Source organism: Corylus avellana, chromosome 2 (genome assembly GCF_965113065.1).
Source record: "Corylus avellana chromosome 2, dhCorAvel1.hap1.2, whole genome shotgun sequence".
Classification (NCBI taxonomy): Eukaryota; Viridiplantae; Streptophyta; class Magnoliopsida; order Fagales; family Betulaceae; genus Corylus; species Corylus avellana.
In genome coordinates this window covers 12,468,253-12,479,694 of record NC_142491.1, presented here as the reverse complement: position 1 = coordinate 12,479,694, position 11,442 = coordinate 12,468,253, and the positions used below count along the sequence as shown (strand labels likewise).

At 32.3% G+C, this 11,442-nt stretch overlaps 1 protein-coding gene across 1 annotated transcript; it reads right to left on the bottom strand.

Annotated features, from left to right (window-relative positions):
* Positions 1-690: 690 nt before the first annotated feature.
* LOC132167095 (bark storage protein A-like) lies at positions 691-6,403 on the bottom strand. Its single transcript, XM_059577990.2, has 6 exons — positions 6,178-6,403; positions 6,024-6,091; positions 5,081-5,236; positions 4,530-4,739; positions 2,260-2,439; positions 691-1,017 (listed from the first exon to the last, which is right to left on the bottom strand). The coding sequence occupies exons 1-6, from the start codon at positions 6,401-6,403 to the stop codon at positions 850-852; spliced, it is 1,008 nt and encodes a 335-aa protein (XP_059433973.2). The 3' UTR covers positions 691-849.
* Between the last annotated feature and the right edge of the window lie 5,039 nt (positions 6,404-11,442).

Below are 11,442 nucleotides of genomic sequence, written 5' to 3'. Positions count from 1 at the left end.
TTGGGAACTATCCAAGCACAAAAATCCATCTATGTAATATGCCGACTTGTCATTCTCAATTAATTTTTAATTTTTTTTTTATATATTTAATAATAACTGATATAAGAGTTTATTGAAACTATCACATCAGCATTATGACATAATTGTGAAATAAAAATATAGTTTCTAGCATTAATCAACCAAAAAATACCAAATGGAATGCCATTCAAGCTCAAAAGATTTCCTAGCAAATCTATTGGTTAGCCAATCTCTCCTATTAAAATTATCAACATTTCAAAAATGTTACTTTGTTGTTTCAAAATGACATAGGTCAACATTATTGGTTCTTCCACTTTTACAAAGAAACGGCTTCAAAAAAAAAAATTATTATTATTTTTTCTTTTTATAGACGATATAAGGGTTACATTAAAAAAAATAAAATAAAATAAAATACAAGGAAAAACCCAAAACAGACCACTATGAGAAGTGTAAAAGAAACTCTCTTGCCTACATTGAGGGAGCTGGGGACCCTTATTAAGATGTGTTTTCATTGAATGAAAATTTTTTTTTTTTTTTTTTTTTTCTGAAGAATGCAGGAAGAAGGGAAGCTACAAACAAGAAGAAAGCAAAAGCTTAAAAAGAAAAAGAAAAAAAAAAAAGGAGAGCTGCAAGGATAAAAGTCATAGGAGTTGTCTCTACAGCCCATATTAATAGCACATTGCAAATTTTTACAATTTATTTTCCGCTTTGACTGTGTTCCCTTGTTGCTCGTGTCTAGCAATTCTTAGAGCACGTTTAGTACGCAGAACGACTATTCAATAACTTACTATTACACCTCAACAACTAAGAAATTACATCATTGTAGAAGTCTCAAGAAGTGTCATGAGGCAATGCCTTGATAAATTGAGCAACCACTTTGGCAGCATTCAGTGCTGCAAGGGATCTAAATATCCCAATTGCATTCTCTCCGGGTTGACCTCCAGCTAAATCTGATAGCCCTCTGATGACTATCACTGGGAAGCCATTTGACAAGCTTGTCTGCAAAAATCACCACTCTTTATTAGCTATTTTCTGTATATAGAATAAGTTCCTCCTACCCATGAGTATATTAAGTGCAAAATGCAAAACCAAATGGAGCTCCCATGTGCAGAACCTTTGTTGCATGATATTGCCATTAATGTTGCAGAATCCCACATTGATTAGATGCAGGCTTTGGTATAATTTTATATATTAATTGGACCTGTTCACCTAATAACTTATATAATTTTCTTTTGTGGTTGGACTCCCCACCTAATAGTTTAAACTTTTGAGTAATGATACAATGCACGCCAGGCAAAAAAAAAAATTATTATTATTATTTTATTATTATTTTATTATTTTAATTTTTTTGAAAAAAAAAAAAAAAAAAAAATTTTGCCTGTTGATGCACCCCAGGCGTGCATTGTATCATACTCCTAAACTTTTATTTTCTAGGTTTGGAAGTCATAATAAACTAGAGTACTACAACTTAGTTGGCATAAATTTAGGTCAATGGATTAGGTGAAATCTTAACTACGTGTGTATAAGTTCCTAGATATGTTCTCTTTGTAAGCCAATTTTCAAATGTGAGTTTTACCCAAAATTTATATCAGAGGGTTGGAGGTGGCACTACTAAGATTGAGATCCATACTAATTAGCTACCCAAATTACTTTGGACATTACTATATACACTAACAGCTCAGTCTCACGTGGGTTCTCTCATAATAACTGTTTAAATTGCTAGCATGGATCTTAATCCAAACTACCATCCCCAAGAATATAAAAATCTGATTCGACCTTGCACGGTTGCACCAATAGTATTTATGATCATTGAATGGTAAGTTGACCCCAAGAAATGAGGAATATGATCCTCTTCATTTCATTTGAAACGGAGAGGATCCTTTTCCAAGAAAGGATGAAAGGTTTCAAAATCTGCCAACCATACACATTAAAGTAAGATTGTTAAATATCCGAGACTAACATGATATAAGATGAACAAAGTTTCTCTCGAAAATGGGTTGAATGAATTTATTTCTTTTAACTCAATCTATTAAACTAATATATGTCCTTAGAACATCTGATTCTCACAATCTCACGTGTATTTTTAAAAATACATATAAAAATACATGTGAGAATCACATGATCTAAGAACTTATAAAGAGCTTGAAGTTGTTAGCTTTTAGAGAGCTCCATTGACTGCAATTACTGCACTGATTAGAATATAGAACACTGATTAGAATATAGAGTGATTAGGAAACTTGCCATTACTACAGCTGAACTCTCCATATCTGCTGATGACACCTGAAAGGTCCGAACCAGAAAATTCCTGTAAGCTGCATTATCCACAAATATGTTGGCTGTTGACCCCCTCAGTCCCACTACTAGCTTTGGCTTTCGTGGGAGGCACAGGCTTGAATTCACACACCCTTCTAGTTCAATCTTCTGAAGTAGTTAAATTGAAGAGTGAAATTAATAAAAAGTGAATATTCTCAATTGGATTTGAAGAAAGAAAAAAAAAATGACAACAAATCAACAATACTAGAAAGTTCCCAATAAATTAGTCATTTCTTAAAGTCTTGCTCATCAACTCTTATGCATATCCACCAAACTTAAAAGAAATTTCTTACGAATTGGATTGTAGGAACTTTTACAATCTACCCTTTAAAAAGTGACATATTACTGCAAATAAAACTCTAAGAAGACAATCTGATTTTGAACGGTTCCTTGTTTTGTAGGCTATATATAATTGTAAGAAATTTGCTAAACATGTCACATGATATTTAATGTGATTTAACTAATCATAAATTTAAGATATTCGGTAATTATTTCAAATAAGGAATATTTGTGAAATCTGTTAAATTATTATTTCAAAAGCTTAAACTTGACCGAAGGAAAAGCGCTAGTCACATCTGTGCTATCACCCCAAAAGTACTAGTCAATTTGGAACTCTCTAGAATTTATTATAAAGCTCAGTTTCACCTAGTAACCAGGCAATATGGGACTTAGCACCCGTGACTATCTTTATAAATCACCCACTCTATGTGGGCTTCTTCTCATCTTCCCAATATGGGACCGAGGTGTTATACTACAAATTGACTAGTCATTTTGGAGTGATATAGTGCACATGTGGCTTAGCGCTTTTCCCTGGGTCATTACATTAACACTCTCTCTCACGTATGGGCTCAAACTCCATTTTAATAGGTGAGGCCCAACATGTGAAATATTTAATTTAAATGAATGGTCATTTGATGGAGTTAGGGTAGGGCTGGCAAAACAGGTAATCGGGTAGACCCGATTAGGACCCGTTAAGACCCGCGACCCAATTACCCGAAACACGAACACGACCCGTTTAGCTAAACGGGTTAGCGGGTCTGACATGATTATAAACATGAAAAATATCCGGATAACCCGACACGACCCGCTTAACCCGTTTAGCATAACCGGGTCATATCGGGTAGACCCGACACGACCCAACCCGACCCGTTAAAATTAAAATTAAAATTTTTTTTTTTAAAAAAAAAAAACTTAATCAAAATTGGAAAAAATAATTTAATAAAGGGATCTCTTAGGCCAAATAACTAGTCAAATTTATCCTAATCATCTAAGAAGAATAAGAATTTTTAAAAGAGAATGTTTTAATATATAGACCCACATAGAAAAAGTAATGGAAAAACAAGGAATAGGCCAGTGAAGTGAAAACTGTGAAGTTGTGAAGTGAAGAGTGAAATGAAGCCGTGAGTGAGTCAGTAAGTGTTAGGGTTAACTTAGTTAGAATTTAGACATAGGTTTTTTTATAAAAAAAATAAAAAATAAAAAAAAAAATAATAATAATAATAATAATAATAATAATAAAAAATAATAATAAAAATTAAATGGGTCTGGCGGGTCACCCGAGACCCGCCAGATCCGATTGACCCGCTAGACCCGCCAGACCCGGTTGACCCGACTGACCCGCCAGACACGAATTTAATCGTGTCTTAATCGGATAGACCCGATTAAGACCCGAACCCGATAAGCCCAAACCCAATACATGTTAACTTCATGTCGTGTTCGTGTCGGGTTCGCGGGTCGTGTCAAAATTGCCAGCCCTAAGTTAGGGTTCGAAATCAAGACCTTTGACTCTGATACCAAATTAAACTACCATTTATCCCCAAGCTCAAGCTGACATCAGAATTGATTTCTATTCTAATTTCTTATTCCTTGATAGGTGGAATAAACAAGGTAGAGTTTTAATTGAGAGTTTTGACCTATCTATAAGTAAAGAGAATGTGTATTAATCCATCAATATGGGCTCAAAAGGCATAATTAGGCATAGGTTGTAAGATACTTCTCTTCTAAATTTATTTTAGGCTTATGTTGTTAGGGTTCTTTGATTCGCTTGAACAAATATGGCGGTAGGTAATTCTGAATCATTTCTGCTGCGTATTCTACCATAATATTTGTTTTGTATGCTAACAATAGTACCCAACGAAAACCATTGCGCTAACAAACAAACAACGGACGAGGAAGAAGAAGAAGAAGTTAAGTCCTACCTTCAAGTTGTGAGCAAGATGCAGCCAATGCTGACTAATTTGTGCCCAAACCAGTGGCCGAGCTGCATTGGGCTTCCCCAACTCGGTGAAGAATTCCTCTTTTCTATATCCAATACGCCCCAACAAATTACTTCCATTACCTTTCGGTACATTGTAGCTTGCCACATCCAAGTGAGCAACATAATTAGGGTCCAATTTTCCCTTGGGGTTCTGTCAACAAAAAAGATTTAGGATCCGTTTCGGGGATTTAAAAATAATAATTTTAAAACGTAATTTTAAAAATTGCAGTTTAACTTTTGGCAAATTCGCATTTTAATATGTAAAATTGTATATTTTTATAAACGCATCGCTTGGTTGCGATTTAAAAACACATTTTTTTTTACGTTTTGAAAAATATATATATTTTTTTATGATTTAGTTTAAAACTGCACTTTTAGTCTGCAAAATTGTAGTGCCAAACATACACGTACATGAGCTGCATTTACTCTGAAAACCAAATCTAAAACATGTGAAAGAGAGACTAAAGCTATGGAGTGAATTCAGGCATATACCTGCCACCCCCAAATACCGGTGTGAGCAATTTGTTTGGGAATGGAAACATCTCCAATGGACAAAGAATCATTTAAATTCCCAGCAATGCCAAAATGGACAATTCCTTTTATGTCAAATAGATCCAGCATCTGTTGAGTTGCTACAGCTGCGTTCACCTGATTGAGCCAAACACCACATTGAATTAGGTTGTGGTTGAGACTTTTCTTTCAGTACTAAAGCTTCCCCTTAACCCTAATACAATGTTTCATACCACATGGCATTATTAAGTGGCTCTGATACTATTAGTAACCACACAGGAAAACAGCCAACCATATTTGTGTTATCTCCAAAAAATGATTAGTCAATTTGAAATTTCCTTAAAGTATCTTTGAAATTGTGTTAAGCAGTTTTAAAAAATGCTTTTAGTACATAAAAAGACATGCAAAGCAAGAATAGGTCTGTTTGGTATAAACTTAAAAAACACTTTCGACCTTTTTGCTCTAAAAGAGTCTAAAATTATGTTTTAGGGAAGCTTGAAAGATGAGATTTTTTCTAAAAAGCTCTTTCAAGTTTGTTTTTTTTTTTTTTAGGCAAAAGCTCTATTTCAAAAAACAATCTCAAACAAGTTCTTAGTAAGCAAGCAATGTACTTAGTACTCATGAATATATTTATAAACCACTCATTTTACATGAATTACTCATCTTCTTGAACCAGGGCCCTACATACTACAAGGTGAAAATTACGGCATATAGAGATCTCTATATGCCATAATTTTCACCTTATAGTACTCTAGAGAATTTGTTTACTGTGAAATTGAAAAATCAAGGTAAACTAGTTGTGCTGGCCATTCATGCCATTTGAACACCTTGCAGAATCTATGACAAACAGACAAAGAAATGAAAAAAAGCTGATATTTGGTGCATCAGCCATGCATCAACAGAAAGTGAAAAGGTTTATATTTACCATTCCAACTCCACATCTCACATAGATAACTTTCTTCTCATGGATCTTCCCCACCAGAAATCGTCTGCCTGCAATTCCAAGTGGTCTTTTCAACCAAATAATTTATCTGCATTTACCACAAATTCATCAAACATAGATGCAGAAAACCCCCAACCTGACAAATCCACAGTCCTTTGAGGCTTGAAAATCCCAGTAGCAAAAAAAGCATTCTCTTCAGGTGGATACACTGTAACCAGACCAAGATAAGGCCCTTTGTGGTTTATTTCTTTGATCACATTCAAAGATTTTCGTCTTTTTAATGGAAAAGAAAATGCAGGAACAACAAGCAAGAGAACTAAAACCAGCAAAACCAAGCATTTTCTTACTAGTTTTGCAGTCATGGCTATAGGATATGCTAAAAGAGACTGCTTATCTTTTAGTAAACTGTTGGTTGTGAGTTATGACTTGCTTTTCACAAGTCTGTAAGACCCAAAAAAATAATTAAGTTTATTATTAATAACCTCGTAGTAATCTGAATTAATTAATGAGATAAATTGCACATGGGATGATTTATAATAATGATAATATTTGTGTGATAATAATATGATAACAATGTCATTTAATGATGATATATTCGTGTAATGTAGTTTTAAGTGATAAAGAGATTAACTAATAATAATGTTAGTGTGACAATTGATTAATAAATAAAATAGCTTAATTATAAGTAGTAGATAAAATAAATAAAAGTAGTGTGGGGAATAAAAGAGAACAATAAAGATAGAATCAATATATAGTAGGGTAATCTTGCAATGTTAAAAAGATGGTGCTTTAAAATAAAAAGAAGATCTAACTAATGCCACATGTCAAGCTACCATTGGCTATGTGAGATATCTCTTATCACCTTATCACATTTATTTCTCCCTTCTCTCATCTCACGCACATCTCTCATTTCTCCTCCTTCCTTTCTTGAGTCCTACTATGCGGCTGCCTCTAGCGTAGGACATATATTAAAAAATAATAATTATTAAAAAATTGTATTTTTTTTTTATTTGGTTAGTTAAATTTTTATAAATTAATATTTAATTTTTAATGCCTCAAAACTTGTTTTTGGATTTAAAACTAAAATCTAGGGGTAGAAGGTTAACCCTTTAAAAATTTGTATGATCTAAAAGGGATTCGATCATCCTAAATTTGATGCTAATGCCTCAAATTTGGTGTTAATACCTAAAATTTAATGCTAATATTTTAAATTTGGATTTTTCTTTAATATCTCTCTTCTGTAATTTTTTTAAAAAAAATGGCCACATCAAATTTGGTGGACGCTGGGATGACCCCGGCTGCCGAAAATCTCAACTCTCCTTTCTTTCATCTTCTCTCTTCCTTGTCTACACCCACACACGCACATATGGCCGAGAAAGAGAGAGAATGAGACCAAAAGAGAGAGAGAGAGAGAGAGAGAGAGAGAGCGAACATATATTTTTTTGCTAAAATTGCATGAGACTTTCTTAAAAAGATAGTATTAAAAATCAACATTATTTAATTCATAGCATTAAACCATTAAAAATCAATATTAATAATATGCTATCTCCATATCTTCTCCAACCTTACATTTTTGAAAGTCTCATAGTTCACGATGGAAAAAGAAAAACTAATAAATGATCGGAAGATGGAAAGTCTCATTTGAAAATTCTCATTTCTTTTTTCAATTTCATCATTTTCCAAGTACTCATGGTTCAAGTTCTTAAAATCATTCCATAAATGTTCAATGATTAATAAATTATAATTGCCAAAAACTCACTCAGCCACTTGCATTAATTTTTTTATTTGAATATTGAATGAATTATTGGATTTTAATAATGGGGAGTATAACTAATTATTCACATAGTATAAACGTTAGATCAACATCCACTTGTTGGCCACCTCTGCTTTAAATAACCATGAGCTCCTTCTTATAGATTTGGTCCAGCGTTTCTCGAGGCCAAAAAATGCGCCTTTCCTTTTTTATCTCGGCCGTTGGATGATTTCTTGAAAAAATCAGAGCCGTTCGTGAAGATAAATGGGATACAGCTGTAATGTACAAATTGCTTCGAAAATAATATGGTGCTCTAAATAATCATGGCTCACTTTTATTAGCTATGATCGAACGATCTTTATTGAATAACGCAATTGGTGATAATAATAAACGTTTAGGATCATATGTTGCACCGATTTAAGATATATATGGCCATACTGGATAATAATTTCGAGAGAAGAAATATGAGAAACTTGGAATTGAAACGGAAGTCGCCAAGGATTTTCAAGTTTTCGTTGACAACAACCGTCAAGAAATAAGCTTTCAAAGAGTCTTTTGAAAAGCTTCTTTCAATAAGCTTCAAGGGTTTTTCCATCTTCTTGAACCGTGTATCAGTGATGTTTCTCATATTTTATTTTCTTTGCCTGTTTCTCACATTTTGTGGGGAATGGAGATCATCGTCCGGCCTTCGCTAGCAATTTTTAATCTCCTTCAACAATTTTCTCAAATTTTTTCTAGATTTTTTTTATTTTTTTTTACACACTTTCTTCCATTATTTTCTCTTGTATCGTCAAGCCTTCTCTTTGGTTTTCTTTGTTGTTTGTTGGGGGTAATACCTTACCTCGAACTTGAGCTGAGTCGAGCCACTCAAGTCTTTGGCTCGGCTCGAAATTGTCTTGCAGCGATCTCGAACTCGATCCCGAGCGACTATACCTTCCCAACGAGCCGAGTTCAAGCAAGGGTTTCCCAACTCGGCTCAAGCTCGAGACCGGCTCGGTTATATGCCCTCTAAACTGTTGGACGGATAGGATGCTTCTTAAGTAGATCTAGTATCTACCATATTGAGATTAAATAATTAAGATTTAAGATTGAGATCTTTAAATAATTGACGATTGAGATCTACGAGATAATTATTTAATCTAGGATCTACCATATTGACATTAAATAATTAAGATTTAAGATTGAGATCTTTAATTTCGAAATTTGAAATTATCTGATCTGTTTTAAGAGATAATTGATTAATCTCCGTATATTTACTTATCTGATTTTTGAAATTTGAATATATTATTTTCTTTTTTCCTCTGATTGGAATAGAAAATCTGAGGTATTTTTTGGTTTTAACTTCGTCAATGTGGAGAAAAATTTGTTGTAACCTATTGCATACCAATTATGGTGGGGGCAAATATTTTCTAAAGGAAGTGACTTTGTAACACATCTTAAGAGTATTTTCGTTTTCTATATTTTCTCCAATTTGTATAACACGGCGTGTCTAACTTCTTTATGATGGCTTTAATCTCACGAGCCCCTAAAAGGATAGGCAAGCTGGTTTGATTTGGAAAAGAAAATGCATACCATTTTTTGCCTTCTTATCACATGTCATTATTTCTCTTCGTAGAGCTTCAGTTGAAACAACATCCAGCAAGTCATCAGCATCATACATGGCAGCTTGTTTGTCCTCCGCATCAAGAAGCACATCTTTGATTATTGAAACGGTAACGATGGAAGAAAGTTATAATTATAAAAATATTTATCCATATAACATAATCACTTGATCATTAAATCAAATTTTTTTAAAAAAATAATTAAATTATAATTTGAGTATTAATATATTATCACTATAATTTATATGATTATATCATATAATCACTTGATCATTAAATCACAATTTTTTTAAAAAAATAATTCAATCACAATTTGAGTATTAATATATTATAACTATAATTTATATGATTATATCATATGATCAATTGATCATTAAATCATTTGATTATATAATAACAAATTATACATATATAATCACATGATCAATTGATCATTAAATCATTTGATTATATAATAACAAATTATACATATATAATATGACATAACTCATTAGTATACCAATTCATACTAATACAACAATTAAGTATCTAGAAACTTATTTTCAATGTATGTTATAAACTTATAAGTCTATATAAGTCTACATATGCATATGAATAATATAAATGTATAATATCAATACTTAATCATATGATTCAATGACAATTCAAATACTTTATTCAAGACTTCAAGTGAATCATATTATTAATGTACAATGATGATGTGATTCGTATAATATCAAATTAAGTAATTGACATTGGATTAAACAATGTGTTACTTATAAACACAATGTGTTACCTATAATATGTTACTTATAATAACAAATTATACATATATAATATGGCATAACTCATTAGTATACCAATTCATACTAATACAACAATTAAATATCTAGAGACGTATTTCCAATGTATGTTATAAACTTATAAGTCTATATATGTTATAAGTCTATATAAGTCTACATATGCATATGAATAATATAAATATATAATATCAATACTTAACCATATGATTCAATGACAATTCAAATACTTTATTCAAAACTTCAAGTTAATCATATTATTAATGTACAATGATGATGTGATTCGTATAATATTAAATTAAGTAATTGACATTAGATTAAATAATGTGTTACTTATAAACACAATGTGTTACTTATAATATGTTATCATATTATAATTTGTTACTTATAATAACAAATTATAAGTATATAATATGACATAACTCATTAGTACACCAATTCATACTAATACAACAATTAAGTATTTAGAGACTTATTTCCAATGTATGTTATCACTACAAAAAAAAAAATGGCATTTTCTGGCGTGGCTACAGCACATGTTTTGTTGCCACGTCAAAAAATTTCTGACGTGTGAATAGTGGCACGTCAGAATTTTCTGACGTGTCTGTTCTAACACGTCAGAAAATTCTGACGTGTTAAAAATGGGAATGTCTGAAAAATTTTACAGATTTTAACAATTAAAAAATTATATATTTTCTGACGTGCTACACTGCCACGTCAGAATTTTTCTAACGTAGGCACTGCCACATCAGAATTCTTTGACGTGGTGCACTGCCACGTCAGAAAAATTCTGACGTGGTAGGCCACCACGTCAGAACACTATATATATATATATATATATATATATATATATATATATATATATCAGATAATTATATATCAGATATTTTTTTTTTTTGCAGAGTAGTTTTCTGACGTGCCAGGTGTCGCACGTCAGAAATTCCTGACGTGCGACACATGGCACTTCAGAAATCCCCTCGATACCCGATATTAACATATCATAAAAAAATGGGTGGGATTTTAAAATTTTTTCCTCTTCTTTTTCCCTTCAACTTTTTCACTCTTCTTATTCTTTCCCTCTTCATTTATTTTCCCCACACTCTCTCTCCTCTGTCAATCTCCCTTCTCTGCACACTGCACCGCAGCTCCCTCTAGATCTAGAGAGAAAAAATGAAAGCAGCAAATCGAAGAAGAAGAAAAAGAAAAAGAAAAGGAGAAGAGAAGAAGAAAAAGAAAAGGAGAAGGAGAAGAGTAGCTAACCGGAGAAG